The sequence below is a fragment of the Chaetura pelagica genome, unplaced genomic scaffold, assembly GCF_000747805.2.
Source record: "Chaetura pelagica isolate M959 unplaced genomic scaffold, ChaPel_1.0 scaffold37, whole genome shotgun sequence".
In the NCBI taxonomy this organism is placed as follows: Eukaryota; Metazoa; Chordata; class Aves; order Apodiformes; family Apodidae; genus Chaetura; species Chaetura pelagica.
This window is the reverse complement of record NW_009954567.1, coordinates 4,595,854-4,615,083: the sequence shown is the minus strand read 5'-3', so window position 1 is coordinate 4,615,083 and position 19,230 is coordinate 4,595,854. Positions and strand designations below refer to the sequence as shown.

Here is a 19,230-nt window from a genome sequence, read left to right as displayed (position 1 = left end):
GCTGGGGCCCGGCCCGAAGGCCCCTTCCCTGCCTGGTCCCTGCAGCCGTGGGATGCGGGGCCGGGGGCCTCTGCGGGGGGAAGGGCCGGAAAGCGGGGAGCTCCCTCGGAGAACGAGTGGTGCCTGGAGGTGGGCAGCTGACTCTGGTGTCTTTGGGTTGTAGGGCCGTTTTCTTGCCTTCTGTTTGTTTTGGTTTTAAATGACAGTCAATTTTGCTTTTTACGAGCGCTTTAAGATGCTCCGGTCCTCTGCTGTTTGTTCCTGCTACCTCGATGCTGCATTTGTAGCTTCATAAATTACTGACTTGGTAGGACAGACTTTTTATATCCATCAGCTATGAATGGAAACTTTCTCCACAAGCTGATAGTCTGCTTCGGCAGGGTCTTGCCCTCCGTTTCTTTTTCCTGCAAGGACATTTGTTCTTAGTTGTGCTGCTGACCAGTGGCGTTTTTTGTGGCAGTACAGTAAATGAAGTGGGCAAGAAGTAGTGGTGGCCAGGTGGGCACCAAAGACTTTAAATGTTCTCTTCATGTCTATGTACTTGTTTTTAAATTTTCATTCGTGTGGCCATTATTTGTGTGTACAAAGCAAAATTAGCCTATTTTGCTGTGATTGCAAACTCAGCCTATTTGCTGTGATTGCAGGAACTTCTGTGAAATAAGCTGTGTTGTTTGGCTTACTGTGTGAAGTTTTGCGGTTTTATCAGCTCAAAACCCAATGTGATATCTTTCTAAATTGTAGGTTCTTGAGTGTGGAGTTTGTGAAGATGTGTTTTCTTTGCAAGGTGACAAAGTTCCCCGACTGCTTTTGTGTGGCCACACTGTTTGTCATGACTGTCTTACCCGGCTTCCCCTTCATGGCAGAGCAGTGCGTTGTCCTTTCGATCGGCAAGTTACTGAAATAGGTAAGAAAACCTAAGTTTAAAGTTCTTAAAACTTGTCAGTGAAGGATATACAGAAGGTAATGCTAGATACAGATTCTTAATGCTCAGCTTAGTGATCGCATTTCCAAGAATGGAATATGCAGTGTTCCTTCTCATTCAAAGAAGCTCATAGCACTGTTAAGCACTAGTAAAGTAGGTGTCACAGAAAGAGAAAGTGACGATTTTATCTTCTTGCATGTGGGCTTGCAAGCTTTATACCTGGAAGCCTGTTTGTACACCTGAATTTGCAAAGGCAGTGCTTTATTTTAAATTAGTGTCTAAGGGTTCCTGAATGAGTATTAACTTCCTGTTGTCCTGAACACTTTAATAAACCACTCAGGTAGGTAGGTAATTTCTTCTACAAAATGCTTTGTCCGGATTCATGATGAAGTGATGTAGAGGAAAATATCAGTGATAACAAACTTGGTTTTTTATATGTAAAGCAATTTTATATATACTGTAACGGTTAGTGGTAGGCTATCTACAGGAATTTCCTGCTGTAGCAGTGTTTGCAGAGTGTATTTGAAAGAGTAAGATACAGCTCTTACCTAACAGTGAAGTTTATTTTAGGCAAAAGGTGACACATTTTATAATTCCTTCAGAATTTGATATAGAGTTATAGAGAAGAAGAGCTAGCAGAAGAATTTGTGGTGAGAACTTGTTAGTAGAGCTGCTTCAACAGTTTTAACTAGCACAGCAGAAAAAAGCTGTTGGAAGGAGAAGAATCCTCAGATAAGGAGATCTCCAATCTAGTAGTCCATGAAAGAAATTTTTAACTATCAAATTTGCTCAATTAAGAATTCACTTGGTAGTAAGAGAATCTACTAGATTGGAGACCAAACTTAGGAATATTAAAACACTCTCTAGGATGCTTCTAAGAAAATAGGAGTCTGGAAAAGAAATACTAGTTTTGTATAAAAGAGGGGATTGTTTTCTGGGGGGAGGGAGGTAGTAAGTTGAGCATCATGAATGATTGCCAATCTGTAGTTAGAAGAGTCACAATTTGTTTTACTTTACAGTTGCACAAGATTTCTTAAAGTATGCTTTTAAGGGGGAGAGTGTAAGAGCAGGACACTCAGTGCTGCTGATGTGAAACATTTCTGCCCAAGGCTACCACTTATATCTTAGAAAGGAAAAGTCGCATTTTTATTATGATAGGGAACTCGTTGCTTCTTAGTTTTGCTGTGCATTTTTTTCCTAGGCATCTGAAAATATCCTATTATTAATTTTTGCAGTTCCAGGTTTAACAAAAATGAAGCTTTATAAAAACATTTGAAGCTTTTTCGTCTTATATAACACTGAGGTTCTGATGAAACACAGTGAAACGTTATTAAACTTCTAAGGCTTCAATGGATAGGAAGAAAGAAGAAAAGCTTCAGCTTGTATGTAGGATAGTAGACTTGCATCTTACTGACTAGTACTAGGAAGAAAAAGGATGTACTGTCACCAGCAGTCTCTTAAAAAACTGATAGGTAGAAAATTTTAGCAAAACAGCTTGTAAGGAAAAATACTTCTGAGAATAAAAGTATTGGGCAGAAGAGAGCTACCTCTAGTCTTACCAAGTCTGTAAGAACTGTCTTAAGAAACAGTACTGCTTCCAGCATTTAAAAATGGGGTGTTCTGTGGAGTGCAGCTCTTCATGGCTTGTCTTTGAGGCATCTGTCTTTGGGGCATTAATTGTCTTGCTCTGATCACCTCATAGTTACTGGTCTTGGTTAGTAGTTCCGTTTCCTTCTGAGAGCTCAGGAGTGGAGCTGGGAGGGAGGCATGGCAAGTCTGAGACCAGGGAACTTTTCATTCTTCTCTCCCCTCCACTTGAGGGCACGTGAAAAAGCAAGCTCCGTTTCCACCCATTTCAACAGTTGCCATTCTGCTGTTTAATGAAATAGTCTCAGGAAACTGTTTAATATCTAAATCTAGGTTCTAGGATTGCTGCCAATAAAAAGTTCTGTTGAAAGACAAGCTGCATAATCAGAGCATAAAGATACTTGTGTTGTACATAATTCCTTTATCTGTAACTGTGGGTTTTGCATGTGCTTTTAATTGGTCATTTGACCGATACAGTTCAGAGATGGTGATAAAAAGAAAAAGAAACCAAGCAACTGAATCATGTAAACCTGTATTTGTCCAAGTTTTTCCAAGGAATCTTGGGTACATTTTTAAATAAATACTTGGAGTTCTATGTATGTATAGATATGGCTGTGTTTTCTCTTTTCTAAAGTGGACACTTGGTTTAAATTCAGTGGCCTCTTTTAGAGAAAGATATAGATAGATTAAAAAAACCCCAACATATCTTGAAATACATATTTATAAAAATGTAGGGGATGGCAGGGTTAGAAATACTTTGTCAAGCAGGATTTCTGGAAATATGGAGTATGCAAGTGAACGCTGACAACGTGTTGTTTATGTGCTTAGCAAAATATTCTAATAGTTCATCTTGCTATGAGAGAGTATATTTAGTAATAAACTTATAGGACTAAAGCCTGCCCAAATCATTGCTTTGTAGAGCAGACTAAACACGGATTTGTTTGGGGTTTTTTTTGTGTTGTATGTTGTTTTGTTGTGTTTTTTTTTTTTTTTTGTTTTGGGTTTTTTTTATGAGACTTCTTTAGTGAAGTTGCCTGTGTTTAATCTTCTAGTGGAGAATTTCAAGTGAGTATGTACATGTTGAAGGTATGTCAACTGTCTGATGTTTATCTTCAACTGGGTTAACATTCTGTAATCAAAATGATGTAATGGAAAAGCTTTTAGCAATTTAAAAAATTTTGAAGCCATATATTCTGGAGATTAGGTTGACTCAGGTAAGACATTTAGATAAAAAATTATAAAATAGGCTTTCTAGAAGAGACTCCTCGTTAAGCCTTTTTGATTACTTTCGTTTGAAAGAAGAGGGAAGTTACTTCTTGCAACTGTGTTTCTCTCTCCTTCCTCTGTTGTATTACTGGGCTGCTGTTTTTTTAAAACACATGGACCATAGAACTGTTGGGAAGTCTGTGCTTATGTGACTGCTTAGAAGGCTCTGGTTTTTTGAGTTTAGCTGAGCAGCTCTGCTAAGGAAGCTTTCAACAGTTCATGGCTCAGGAGAACTCTGTACTACTATCACATTACAGGACTGAAACTGTTTTCTATCCTTAGAAGTTGTTCAACTGATATATGCAGGTGTTGGCATCTTTCATGGAATCCATCCCACTGGTATTGTTTACATTTATGTATTATTTTCTAGTGTTTGAGTGCTAAGATAAAACTTAAAACCATTGTGCAGTAAGTTTGTGGCTATGGTATAACATTCTCCCAGCTTTTTTGAGATGTTTAGACAAAAGTCCCTTTTATTCCTTGCATTATGTATAATGCTTTTGCAGGCAAGCTTCATGCTTTTGAAAATGGCATTTGTATTGTCGGCTGGAGTTGGTCTTAATATCTTCACTCCGTCACTATCTCATTTCTGGCTGACACACTTCCTGCTATTCATGTCTTATTTTTCTTTTGAGAAAAGACAGTCAGATTCTGTAGTGGTTTTGTACTGGATACAAACATCCCTTGTAGGCAAAAGGATGAGATCACTGGAGTTTTTTACATTTGTGACCAAAGTAGAATCAGAGCTAAAGTCCCAGAGATTGAATTTAGATGTATTTACACAACTCATCTTTTAGTATTTTTAAATATAAAATAAGCACTTGATCAGATGTGTTGAAAATGTGTATGTTGAATATGTAGTAATTTTATAGTAGGTTTAGTATTAAAAGAAGCAGAGTTACTTTTTCCTCAAATATGTAAACTTTAGGGTTGGTATCAGTGAAATGAAGCATGACTTTCTGTGTGATACATGTTTCATAGGGTGCTTATCGATTGTAAATTCTGTTTCAGTAGATTACTAGTTGGTATGTTAAACTTTTATATCTGTGTCTCAGGTTGACAGTGCACTGACAATGTATTAGCAAATCTTAGGATATATAATAAAAAACTAAAGAAGAAATGTAAAAGCAGTGTAACTTTGTTTCTTCTGACAGCTTTAAGTCATTAACTGGAAAATAAACACTAGCCACTGTGCATCTTTTCTGTTGGTTACATTTCAGTAAGTTAGTTCTGCTTTGACTGTTCTCTCTTGGCTTTTGCTTCATGCTAGGCATGGAACAGAACTAACATGATTAAAATCAGATTCCAGTGTGTAAACTAGGGAGAGTACTTCTTTGTTTGTTTTGTTGTGGTTGTTTTGGTTTTTTTAAATAAGCATTAAAACCTGTGAAAGATAATACTTTTGTAATAAACTCTGTAATGATTGAACTTCTTCCTCTCTCAGCCTTATTAAGTGTTTACTTAAAGGTTAAGACAATGTTTGCTTAAAGGCTAATTTGTTATAATCTAGTTCATAAGTGGGTTTACCATCTTGGTATGTGTACATCCATATATACTCTGCTAATAATGCCTGTCTGGATTAATGGCTAATCTGGACCTATGAGGTCCACATTAGTATGAGAAGTCATTATATTGGTGTGCTGTTAGTGTGAGTATTTTATCTACTGTAGTAACTGAAGCTTGTGCACAGTCAGTTTGCTATGGAACAGTGCACCAAAAAACTGTTAATTTTCACAAGTCATGTTGGATATTATCAAGTAATGACTTGAGCTTGTGTCTGTCATTTCAAGAGCTGGTAAAAATAATGTTACAAGATTATAGACATTCATGGATTAGTTCTCTGGTATTTGTTAGGAAAACAGGATGTTTAGGGGTTTTAATGAGGATTGGTTTATATATCAGTGTTCTACCAGTTTTGGTGAACTGACAGTAATGAAACCCCTGTGACAACAGCAGAGCTCATCATAGCATTGCAGCTGGAGGAAGAGGACAAGCATTTCTTTACTTGTACCCTCCAAATTAGGAACTGTTAGCAAGTAGTTGCACCCTCTACGTGGATTGCTTTGTGTTGATACTGTATATGAACAGTCTTGTTAGTGTTAATTAGGAGTTAAACAGATTCTAAACTATGCAGTAATAAGGGCTTGGTTTGGGCAGTGAACAACTTCAAATGTTGATCTGTCCCCAATTTTAAAGGATAAAATAATTAAAAAAAAAATTTACCAAAACCTTTATGTAGAAGTAACACTCATTCTGGAAATTCATAGTGAATTCAGTACTAAACTCCATTAAGAATACCTCTCTCTTCTCAGATCTTCCATCTGTAACTGGTTGATTCTGATTTCTGGAAGTATACAATTGTGACCAAGTACAACTTTCTAGTTGACTGTATATTTAAGAAAATTCCGGTTCTGTCTAGTCAGCACTTGAAAATGTCAAGCATCCCATTTGAGGAATGTCTAGTAGCATACTACTGAAGTATGTTTTTTTTTCTTTTGCATATAACAACTCTCCTGAGAAGTTGCTAGATGCTTTCTGCATTAGATGTAAATGACTTTTTAAGAGCCATCTCTTTAGAGCACAGGAGCAGGCAATTCCAAAGTGTCAGAAGTCAAGCAAGTGGGGGGGAAGGCCAACTACTTTGGCTGAGCAGGGATTTTCTTCTAGAGCTTGAACAGAAAAGTGTACAGACATTGGAAGCAAGCACAGGCAACAAAGGAGGATGCTGTTTCTCACTGTAGGGAGAAGATTGGAGTTCAAGCTAGCCAGCATGTGAAGGACAACATTTTAAAGTGTGTTAACATCAAAAGGAGGATTAGAGATAACATTGATCCACTGCTTGGTGTGGTCCATCACCTCACAAAGGAATGTAGATAGCAAGTGGAGACATTTAATCCTAGGGTAATTCTAGTTATGCATACAGATGAGGGGATGAGAGGTTGGAGAGCAGCCCTTCAGAAAGAAATCTGGGGATTTGAGTTGATGGCATATTGAATCTGAGTTCACAGTGTGCCCTGGTAGCCAAAATGGCCAACTGAGGCGCATCAAGCACAGCTTAGCCAGCCACACATGGGAGGCAGTTGTCCCACTCTACACTGCACTGGTGCAGTCCCGTCTCAAGTACTATGTGTCATTTTGGGTGGCTCAATATAAGAAGGACATCGAACTATGAGTGCGTCTGGAGGAGTGTGACTACAATGGTAAAAAGTCTTGAGGGCAAGTCTTGGGAGGAGTACCTGAGGTCACTTGGTGTGTTCAGCTTGGAGAAGAGAAGGCTGGGGGGTGACCTCATGGCAGCCAACAAGTTCTGCAGGGGAGGCAAGAGGCATGGAGGTGCTGAACTCCTCTCTCTGGTGACCAATGATAGGACACAAGGAGGTGGAATGGCGCTCCATCAGGGGAATTTCATATTGGCATTAGGAAAAGATTATTCACTGAGAGAGTGGTTTGTCATGGAACTGGCTCTGCAGGGAAGTTAAGGCATCAAACCTTTCACAGTTCAAGGAGCATCTGAATGATGCTCTTAGTCATATGGTTTAGTTTTAGGTAGTTGTGTGGGGACTTGGGAATTTGACTTCATGATCCATATGGGTCCCTTCCAACTTGAGATATTCTGTGATTCTATTTATTCTTCTAAGAGAATGAGAGAAGACACAAACAGCTGGAGGCCAGCTCTGCAGAAAATGACCGGGGGGGGTCCTAGTTTACCTGGTGTGCTGTTGCAACAAGGAAGGCTAATGGTATACTGGGTTATGTTAGGAGGAGTGTTGCTAGCAAGTCCAGAGTGGTGGTCCTTGCCCTGTCCTCAGCACTGGTGAGGCCAAACCTGGAATACTGTGTCCAGTTTTGGACTCCCCAGTACAAGAGATATGTGAAGCTACTGGGGGAAAGTGCCAGTAAGATAATGAAAGGTGTGGAGCATCTCCCGTATGAAGAAAGGCTGAGAGATATTTTACAAAGATCTGAAGAGTGGGTATGAAGACAATGGAGCCAGGCTAATTTCAGTGTCTTTAGTGACAGAACTAGAGGCAGGGTTCACAAATAGAAATACAGGAAGTTCTGTGTGCACATGAGGGAACAATTTTGACTGTGAGCATAACCAAGCTCTGGCTCAGCTTTCCCAGAGAGGTAGGTCTTTCTAAATACTGTTTTAACTCTTACTCTGGCTGTTATTGGACTGAGATCTGCAGTGAGTGTTACATCTTGTGGTTCAGGGAATACAAGATTGGTCAGTGTGAATTCTTCACAGCTTCTGGAGTACAGTAGAAATGTTCACTGTACACAGTTATGCAAAATACTATTTTTTATTATGCACATCAGAGTTTGTATGTTCTTCGTAGTCTTTAGTTGCAGGCTATTGTGGGTTATTTTACAAGTGTTATTACTGAGGTTTTGTAAATTTTTTGTAATCTTGGCATCTTTTAAGTAGGGAAAAATCTGCATAAATATTAAGTAGTTCCATGATGGAAAGAAGGAAGAGGATGGAAAGGTAGTATGAGCTTAGATAGAAAAAGTGGTAGTTGTATCTCACTCTCGTTAATATCACTGTAGTTAATGTGCTATTAATATTTGTCAGAATATAAACAGTGGTTGTGGAACTTTTAATGATGGTGTTTACTTGAGGTTTTTCTTCCTCTCTTTCACTTCATTTAATTCTTCCTCAAAATAGGAGATTCTGGTGTCTGGGGCTTGAAAAAGAATTTTGCTTTGTTGGAACTCTTGGAACGGTTGCAGAATGGACCGGCTGGGCAGTGTGGGACAGCAGAAGAAGCCATTGGGCTGTCTGGAGAGGTACTGAGTTTTAAACAAAGCAAAAAGTTGTTAAATTTGCTTAAGCTTATCTCCTGATAGGTAAAAAAAAGTCATTTCCCAAATGTAATTTTACTAGTAATGCTGTTTTATTTCCATATCTAGTATTAAGGCATCAATTAATTGTTTTATAATTAAATGCTAATCTGTACTGAATAAAACAGAAAATAAAAAGGTATTGCCAAGCATGCATATTCTTCCCTTTTCTAGATTTTTAAGGTTTTTAGGAAAGATTACTTATTTGGCTATTTTAGTTACAGTGATTTAAGAACAATTTTCTAAAACTTCTCAAACTCCTTCCAAGGCTTCAGCTCTTAGTAGTTGCCTTTTATAGTAATTTGATACCACTACATCACATGTCAGTACTTTGTTAACAAAACTGGCTACTTCAATAATTTCACTATGAACAACTGGTAGACAAAAAGAATAATACAATGCCATTTTAGGAATAGATCACTGTTCTAAGTGCCTGTTGATATTTTGTCTGTCTGTAACTTTGTAATTATTTGTTCTGTAATGACTGTTTTGGAGGAAATAACTGGAGCCTAAGTTGTTTTATCCTCCAAATCTTTACAACTTCCACTGAAGTTTCAATTTACAAAACCATAGAAACCTCTAGACTACTCTGTTGGAGTTGACTGTTATGGAAACTGACTTTGATTTTTTAAAAATTAGTTGAGAACTTAAAATCAAATTTTCAAAAGAGTCCAAGTATTTATTCATGTGTAACTTTTAAAGAAAGTGTGTTTCCAGGCTTATATTTGTGGTAGGTCTTATGATTTTCCTCAGTTGTTTGGGTTAAATGTTAATAACTTCAATTTTGTTGTTTTTTATTTGTTAGAGTATCATTCGTTGCGATGAAGATGAAGCCCATGTTGCATCTGTATATTGCACTGTTTGTGCCACTCACCTGTGTGCAGACTGTTCCCAGCTTACTCATTCTACGAAGACACTAGCAAAACACAGACGTGTGCCTCTTGCTGATAAGCCTCATGAGAAGACCATGTGCTCCCAACACCAAGTGCATGCTATCGAGTTTGTTTGTTTAGAAGAGGGCTGTCAGGCCAGTCCTCTTATGTGTTGTGTCTGCAAAGAATATGGGAAGCATCAAGGTCATAAGGTACCGCTAATAATCTGTTTCTACTCATGCTGTGGGGTGGCTTCCATAATTATTTATCCAATTAAAGTACAAAGAAGGGCGGAATCTCGTTAAGTCTTTGTAATAATAACTTAATACTGTTCTTTTGTTTTCCCTTTGTTTAAGATGACTGCCATGGTAAAATTACAAGAAAAAAACCATATTTCTAAGACCACAATAACTTACTTATTCGTTAAGATGGACTATCCATTTATGTGATGCTTTTCTGAACTTCTCACAGTATTGAGTCACTAGTTCTGATGTTGTTCCAGTCATGCAAATGCTAGGTTCATCCAATGGTGCAGTCTAACTACCCTTCTTTGTTTATAATTGATTATGGTAAGCAGGCAAAATGGTATATTTGCTTATGTAATTGCTAGATGCCTGTCTTAGTCTAAGCATGATCTGTAGGTCATGACTGCTTTTTAAATTTCCAGATGGTTTTACATTATTGCACCTTTCCTGTGTAAATGTATGTATGTACACATAAATATACGCTCACATATGTATATTTAATACCTATTAAAAGAGACAATATTATTAAGGGAGGTATTTATTGATCATTGATATGTTGCTTTTAATTAATAGCATTCTGTCTTGGAACCAGAAGCAAACCAGATTCGTGCATCCATTTTAGACATGGCCCACTGTATAAGAACTTTCACAGAAGAAATCTCAGATTATTCCAGAAAATTACTTGGAATTGTTCAGCATATAGAAGGAGGAGAACAAATAGTTGAAGATGGAGTTGGAATGGCCCATACTGAACATGTACGCTCTTTTTTTTTTCCCCCACATGCACAGAATATTTGCTTTTTTTAATAACCAAGATAAGAAATTTCTTTGAAAATTATCCATAAGTTTTACAAGGCAAGACGTTAACTTCTTACCTCTACCAAGTTGGCATTGAGTCTTAAGCCAATATATAAGAGGAGAACTTACATTATAATGTTTTTAGGCTACAGTAAAACAGGGAGACAGTAAGGAAAGCTGTATAGCTGCTAGCACAGTATTGAAGTACTGTGACGGATTTATTCTGTTTTTCGGTGCTGTGATAGTGTTGAGGCTTTTTCCACTGGTTGTTTTTAGTAACGTGTGTGTACACGCAAATAAGCTGCTTGATTACTGGAGTAACTTCTTGGAGAATCTTAGATTTAGGACTGATAAGACTTTCTGTGTAACTGAGACTTCAACTGTGATGTAGCCAAGTGGATGTGAACATAATTTAGAAACTGGGATTGAAAAATGTACTTCTGAAATCAACTGCTGGTCCCTAATCCTCTGGATCTCCTGACTGCAACACTGCAGGTACCAGGGACTGCAGAGAACGCTCGCTCATGTGTCCGAGCCTATTTTTCTGATCTTCATGAAACACTTTGTCGTCAGGAGGAAATGGCTCTTAGTGTTGTTGATGCTCACGTGAGAGAGAAGTTGATTTGGCTTAGGCAACAGCAAGAAGACATGACCATCCTCTTGTCACAGGTTTCAACAGCTTGCCTTCATTGTGAAAAGACTTTACAACAGGTAGGTTGGCAAGTGAGTTGTAACATGTTGCAAGATAAGTGGAACTGCAAATTAAGTTTAGGTTACAAGCAGTGATACTTCGCATTTTAATTTCCTTTACAATGTTATAACAATAACGATATAACGCGAGATTGGAGTATTCATTACAAGGTGTTAGATCAAGGGTAATTGGTACAAAAGCATTGAATCCTACAGTTGCTGAAAAGCTGGTGGCATGATTCCCTTTCTGGATATTTATGAGGTTAATTGGAAGGAGAGATGAAACTGAAGCAAAAAGCTACAAGATATATGGGAAGGATGTTACAGTTGCAATTACTAGTATGGATGTTTGAAGATAGTTGTCATATGAGTCTGGAAGGAAAAAGCTTTTAGGACTAAATAAGTTTACCTGTAGTAAGTATAATTCAACATATTCAATGTGTGAAGAAAGTGGCTATATGAGAGTATCTGATTGGTCCATTATTCACTTAATTTAGTGATAGTAAGAAGTAAATAGTATGTGTAGCAGACAGTAAGTTGTGAGAAGTTACTACTTTAGTGTATTGTTTGCACTTTTTTTATAATTTGTTTAGAGATGGTGTCTGGTTGCTTAGTTGTATGTACTTCTAACTATGCAAATGTTCCTATCGTTAATGGGTGGATATTAACTTTCTGTGTTAAGTGTGTGGTTGTATGCTGCAAAACAGCTGCTCTGCTCTAGCTGCTGGAATGATATATGTATGATGTAAATATTATTTATGTATTACATTACTGTCTCTTTATAATTTATATCCTTATTCCTACAGGACTCAGGGAGGTAAAAAAAAGGTTTTGTAAAAATTAAGAACTACTTAGTATCTATTAGCATTAAGGAGAATTTACAAGGCCTTCATATTTGTGTTTCAATTTAAAGTGAATCTGGTTTGTAAATGTGAGTTTCTTTAAATGGCGTATTTCTGTTTGAAATGCTTTATTTCCAGCCATCATGTTTACATTGTGTTTGTTTTGTTTTAAGTAAGTTACTAAAGGAAAGGCACGCTTTTCTTTATCTGTTTAGGATGACTGCAGAGTAGTGTTGGCCAAACAGGAAATTACGAGATTGCTAGAGACCCTACAGAAACAGCAGCAGCAGTTTACAGAACTTGCAGATCATGTGCAGCTGGATGCTAGCATACCTGTCACTTTTACAAAGGTATTCTTTATCTCATGAAGGCTCATTATACACTTTATGAAGTCCCAAATGTAATTTAAAAGAAAGCAGGAATAGTGTCTTTGTTATGAGGCTGCATTTGTTGGAGCAATTCTAGGCAGTTCAGTATCAGTTAAAGCCACAGTGTCTTATATGACGAGTGCCATGTGAGAAACATTTGGTTGGCCTTGGCTACATAAGTACCTTTGCATGAACATCAGCTGCTTTCTTTTAAATATGTAAGATAGTATTTGTGAGTTCAAGAAATGTCTTTGGGAACATCACTAATTTGTTGTACATTCCACTCAGACCAGGAATCTGCCCTTTATTCTTCCATGCATTACAGCTTTTTCATGAGGCAGCATAACTTCTGCAGAATGTTTACTATTTGATTTCCTGAAAATTGCATGCATATTTTAAATGCAATATTGTTGTTATAACTTTCAGTTTATAATTTAAAAATAAGGTATTCCTTTCAGTTTGTAAAAATTTGTCATATTTGTCATATGAACTTTGCTTTCACCAATACATTAGATTTTTGTATTGCTTTAATACAATTTTAATGCCACCTGTTCTTTAAAAGGGATCTTTGAAGACATATTAGCATATGCTTTTTTCCAAAAGTTGTTGATACATTGTTTCCAATGGATCCTTCCTTACCTATATAGTTGAGGACTTTGACCCAATACATTGAGATGTGTTCGTATACTAAGCTTCTTGACAAGGAAATGGCTCCTCATCCCGGAGTGTGATCCTTGTTTGGAGAGATTGCTGTTTTGTCCTGGTGAAATGAGAGCAGTGGCTGTGGAGTGGTATATATAGGGATAGTGACTGATCATCCTAAATACGTGTGTGTACATACTAAGGTGAGGGAAAGTGAGTAAGCAAACAGTACCTGAGATAGTAAAGAACCCTTGTCCGTCAGTGTTGAAGCAAATACGGGAAACTGCTAGCCGTTTATCAATGCTCAGAGTACTTAAGAAGACAGTATTCTATCGGAAGGAAAACACTTCACACTAAGTAAACCTATGTACAGCTTTTGTCATGTCAACCAATTTTTAACGAAGGACAAGGACAAAAATCAAGATAGGGTTGTTGTGATGGGTTTTTGTTCTGTACTTTCTGTACTGTGATTTAAGTACACAACAGTTTTTACTTGAACAGAAGTCACAGATTTACCTGTTTTTAAGTATGCTAGCAAGTTATGCATCTGCTAGAACTGCAGTCATGAAGGGGTTTTACTGGCCAGATTTTTTAAGATAATATTTTTAATTAAAGGTGCTAATACAGTTGCTGCAGAGGTATTTTTTTATGCCTGTCAATTTCTTGCTGCAATCATCAATAGATTTACATTACAGGAGCTATACATTGATTTCTGAATAGAAACATTTCTTGGAAGGTTCTTCCTGAGGTGACAGATCTTCAAAAAGTGAAAATTTGGTGTCTGTCACAGATTGCATTTTGATGCTTTCTGAGAGAGTAGGAACATCTGAAGAATAACTTGTTTTCACTTGAGGCCTTACAAAAAGCAAACCGTGACAGGATGGCTAAATTTGACTGAATCATTCTTCTCCTCCACTTCCCTAATGCTCAAAGTTGCACAGCTAATACTGCCCTCCAGCTGTGAGAGCTGTGGAGGTGACTGGTGCTTATAGTGGAGCCCTGAGAGGACAGCCCGGCTGGCTCACTGTTGGCAAGCCTTAGCCACAATCAGGGTGTTGTGTCCAGCAAAAAACCTTTAAACTTAGTAGCTGTATCCAGAGCTGCCCCTTTTCATTCCTCCTTTCACGGACAGAGCAGAACTGGGGAGATTCATCCCCAGAAATTTTGGGCAAAATGAGAACTGAGGCTTGAGTGTGTGAAAGGTGAGGGAAGCATGGCATTTTTAAGACTCTTAAGTGCTTTTTGCATTTTTTGTTGTGTTCTTTCTCATTGTCTGCACCTTTCTTGCTGTGATGCTTGTGAATAATTTGCTCACAGGGTTTTCTCCAGAAGGAGATAATGTGGTATGTTGCAGTGTTGTCCCTGAATTTGACATCAGCTCTGAATCAAAAAATCTAGAAATTGGAGGAAATCTATTAAAAAGCAAATAAGTTTAAATGTTTTATTTTCCAAATCTCAAATATTCAGTTAGTATTTTGGTTTTGAAGCATCTGCCTTGTGTAGTACCAGAGTTGCAGTGCTGAAAGTGCTCTGCTTGTGCAATTTTATTTCACAGACTCAGTCACTTTTTTCACAACACATAGTCTGTGGAGTTCTATGCCTAAATGTCTGTGGTTTCAAGAAGGAAACATGCATAGATTAATAATACATCAAGATCTATAGGTTGCAAGAGGCACGCTGTTGACGTGGTGAGTCCATGAGCTGCAAGCTGTTAGACACAGGGAGGGTACTGAGGGGAGTCCAGGCCATGTGCTTTTGCTGTTCCGTACCTTCACATATATCCATCTTTACCTGGTTTCAGACAACTTGCTAGATAAGATGGACCTTTGATCTCACTCTTACACTTAAGATCATGATGCTGCTGACTTTTGCATTGTGGTGTTTGCATTTTTAAAATTTATTTTCTTTTAGAAGGTAGTTTCTCAGTGTTTTTAGTCTGTTTAGAAGCTGCAGTATCATATAGTCATTGAATTAATCTGTAGTGATTATTCTGGCTGCTTCGTCTGTGACAGAGGATAGAATGGAATTGCACATCATGATGACATATATCTGGCTACATAATGGATCCTTTGTGTGTGTGTATGTATATATCAAGTCACATGATGTAGGTGTATATACATTCAGTCACAGGTGCATGTTGGTCTTGTACCAAGAGAGGTTGTAGCATTTTTTGCACTCAATATCATTTCAAATGCAAAAAGAAATAAAAAGCTCTGTGTGTGTGTGTATATATATATAGATACACACATATACAAAACCCCTCGGATTTTTGTATATTGCTAGCCCATCACAGTGCTGTCTGGATTTTGCAAGAAAACAAATATATTGCCACATAGTACTAATGATGGAAACTCTGGTACCTTATCAAGGTACTTATCTAAGTACTTCAAAATATATTTCAAAGATACATAGTAATCATAGACTACATTGTTTATTTTACAATTGACACATCGCTGCTTTGTATTAGCAATACCACTTGATTGAATTGTTACTATCAGCTTTTTCCATACTCATGGTAGCTTGGTCTGAATGACAGTCTTGCCTTGCCTCCAAGCAAGACTTGGGTTGTTTTATTTTCTTCACTATTTCAGATCGCTGCTTGATACTAATCATGTTGCTGTTGTGTCACGGTAAAGGATTGGAAGAGGCAGGTACAGTGTCCAGCAAGGAAATAGTTCTGTATGTGGGAGCATTAATCATGTGACAGAACATAGTGGAACAGCTCTGGTCAGACAATTCTAATTGCTACAAACAAGGCATGTGTTAACTCATGCAGAAGTTGCAGGTCCATGACGGAGATTATTGGATACTTTAATTTATGTTATTACTGGAGGTGCTTGGTGATTGTACCTTGGATTCGTAGTGTCCATCCATTTAATCACTTTGCAAATAGTGACAAGGTGTGTATCTTAAAGATAAGAGTTTTCTAATTTGAATTTCCTACACTTTCCCTTTTTGTATGCTGTTTCTTTCAGGACAACAGGGTACATATTGGACCAAAAATGGAAATTCGGGTTGTCACTTTAGGATTAGATGGAGCTGGCAAAACAACTATTTTGTTTAAGTTAAAGCAAGATGAATTCATGCAGCCAATTCCAACAATAGGTTAGTAGCAACAATTTAAATGTATTGATTTTTCTAAATGTTTTACTTACCTGTAGGGTTTTTTTAATATATATTCATACAGAACAAGACTAAAAAATTCTTAATATTTTTATTCTAGGTTTTAATGTTGAAACAGTAGAATACAAGAATTTGAAGTTTACTATTTGGGATGTAGGAGGGAAGCACAAATTGAGGCCCCTGTGGAAACATTATTATCTCAATACACAAGGTGAGACTAAAAGAACTTTTAAACTCAATTTTCTCTTCTAGCTTGTATTTCAGAGCCAAAAAGGTTATTATTAGAAATAATTTTTAACTGTAGAAAACTGTTCATCTAATGCAAAGTGCAGCTGCTAGAATCATGAGCTAAGAAATTTTAATCCAGTTGGTCATAGTGTCTGCTGCATGATAAAGGTGCATTCTTCATAAATCCATCAGACAGTTCATGGAGCCAAACAAAATTAGAATCTCTTAAACTGGTTCTAGCTGACAGCAGACAAGTTGGCACAGTGAGAAGTAGTACTTGCCAGGTATGAAATTTAAATAGCACTTGAAATGAAAATGCTCAGACTTTAGGAGCCTTATTTGGCAACTTAAAAGTTCTACGAAGTTCTGTAACCTCTGACTTATTATTGCAGTGTAATATCTGGACATAGCCTAGACTACTGATTCTGAAAACATTGTTATAAATGGTGCTGATTTAAAAAATTAATGCTGTCCTTCCATGGTAGTTTTTCAATTTGGAAAGGTGTTTGTCTTTATTAATTAATTCACAATTATCTGAAAGACTTCTGAATGGCAAACACCAGTTTGTGTGTTCCACTTTGTGCATTATTTCAGCCTTCATTGCATTCTGAATTGTTCATCTTTTCAAACTTTTAAAAAACTTTATTTTGGGATTTCTGTTGTCCTCTTATATTGTGTGAACACCAGTAGCACGGAATTACATCTATCTTGAAGGATTGTATGTTGGAGAGAAAGTCTTAAGCAGTTAACTTGGTGTATACCTGCAGTTAAGTTTTGTTTAGTTTGGTGTTGTGGGTTTTTTCCATTGCAAAAAACATGAATTTAAATTCTGTCCTCTAGTTTGGCCTCCCTGACTCTTCAGTCTTTCTGGTGTGTTGGTTACGCTCTGGATAGTAAAATCTGCTGCTGCTGTGTAGGGTCCATGGGAATATTCTCTGGATTCTGTAGTTTGTAGCTGCTGTTTTGGCCAAACTTGTAAATTTTACTGGCAGTTAAGAGAAACTGGATCAATAATGTGGGCGTTATTTGAGTGTAAATGGATCAAGATATGGTTTAAACCAAGATACTCAATCCACACACAGTTATTCTGGTTTTAGACCTAAGTAGTTAAAATAACACAGCCCTTACGTTTAACTAGGCAAAAAATGTCAGACTTATTTTTCCCTGGTTTAGGATTAATTCTAGATTTTTGTCAGAAGTATAGAGTTATGTAAGGGATTTCTCAGTCCTCTTGGACTTGAAACTGAAGTTGTGCACTGCTGAGAAACCTCACGTAGAAGACTACTTGAAAAAAAGAATTGCGTAAGTTGTAAGCTAATTCTACACAGTTGATACTTGAATGCATGTAAAACATTTCTCTCTTTCATAGCGGTGGTGTTTGTTGTCGATAGCAGTCACAGAGACAGGGTCAGCGAAGCACACAGTGAACTTGCAAAATTAATAACAGAGAAGGAATTGCGGGATGCCTTGCTCTTGATCTTTGCTAATAAACAGGTACTTTAGATTTTTTTAATTCTGTCACTCTTTTTGCCAGTTTGTGTATCAAATTCCAGCTTCCTAATCCTCTGCTAGGCGTAGGGAATGGTCATGCAGAAATCATCAAATGTAGATGCTTTCCTTATGTTTAATGCAGGTAAAATAAGTGATGCTAGAGTGCTTAGGAGATTCAACAACTAGTTTATGGTAACAGCTAGTAAATGTATAAATGTTTTATTTGGCTTTTGTGTTTGGAAAGCTTTTATGTCATCTGTAGATTCAGACTAAGCCTGATTAGTCTAATTCTTCAGCCTTAATACAGAAGAATAATTGAGTCTTTGTGTCTGATTCTGTTGCAGGATGTAGCAGGTGCGCTTTCAGTGGAAGAAATCACAGAACTGCTTAGTCTCCACAAACTCTGCTGTGGCCGTAGCTGGTATATTCAGGGTTGTGATGCTCGAAGTGGTATGGGGCTCTATGAAGGACTGGACTGGCTTTCAAGACAGTTAGTGGCCGCTGGTGTCCTGGATGTGGCTTAATTTTACAGCACCTGCAATTTAGGTTGTAGTTTACTGATTTGTTTTGTTTGCACGATTTAGTATGTAGCCAGGTCTGCTATCTGAAGAGAGGACTTTATTTAACTTGGTGGTTACAGAAGAATATCCTATATTGGATAGTTGGTTCAGTAAACTTGTGCTGTTGCAGTGTTTTTGAAATTTGATACGTTTGCAAGTAATGGAATGAGCTCGTTACAAGGGTGCCTTGAAATTGTTTTTGCTGCAGTTAGCTTGGTACAATTTTTAATTCTTCCTTGATAAAATAGGGATTTGAGTTAATTTAATATTTATAACAAGGTTACAGAAGTTAACTGGTGTCAGAAAAAATCTGAGTGGCTTAAAAATACATTCCCAAGAAATTATTCCAAAATCCATCCCAAGTTACTAGAATAGCCAGCTCTTTCTATTAGTTAGAAATAAATGGTACTACTCTTTAACAAATGCATTCATCTAATGGTGGCGTTGAATATTACATGGAAATACATCACAAAAAGAAAATGTTTCCTCCATTGTTTATTAGCTTCCCTGTTTATTACTGGAAGACATCATAACTGAGCAAAGAGAACTGAGAATGGGGAACAGTGTTGCAAGAGTAGAGGGCTGTGGCACTGTTTAGCTAGTAATGTTCTACTTGTGGGGGAAAGGTTTAGTTGGGTTATTTTGTTAATTGTACACATGCTATATTATTTGTGGACAGACTATAGTGATACTGAGATGGAAGTGTTTTGTGTGTGCTTGAGCACATAATCTGCCTTTACAGATTAAGTTT

The 19,230-nt window shown here is 37.3% G+C and overlaps 1 protein-coding gene across 1 annotated transcript in view; it reads left to right on the top strand.

Annotated features, from left to right (window-relative positions):
* Positions 1–18,584, top strand: part of TRIM23 (tripartite motif containing 23) — a 21,317-nt gene extending 2,733 nt beyond the window's left edge. Inside the window, exons 3-12 of the mRNA XM_010005412.1 lie at positions 742–904; positions 8,445–8,566; positions 9,426–9,704; positions 10,311–10,493; positions 11,031–11,246; positions 12,283–12,417; positions 16,053–16,182; positions 16,301–16,411; positions 17,798–17,922; positions 18,264–18,584. Coding sequence (XP_010003714.1) covers positions 742–904; positions 8,445–8,566; positions 9,426–9,704; positions 10,311–10,493; positions 11,031–11,246; positions 12,283–12,417; positions 16,053–16,182; positions 16,301–16,411; positions 17,798–17,922; positions 18,264–18,443 — 1,644 coding nt within the window. The 3' untranslated portion in view covers positions 18,444–18,584. The remainder of the gene's footprint in view (positions 1–741; positions 905–8,444; positions 8,567–9,425; positions 9,705–10,310; positions 10,494–11,030; positions 11,247–12,282; positions 12,418–16,052; positions 16,183–16,300; positions 16,412–17,797; positions 17,923–18,263) is intronic.
* The last annotated feature ends 646 nt before the right edge of the window (positions 18,585–19,230 follow it).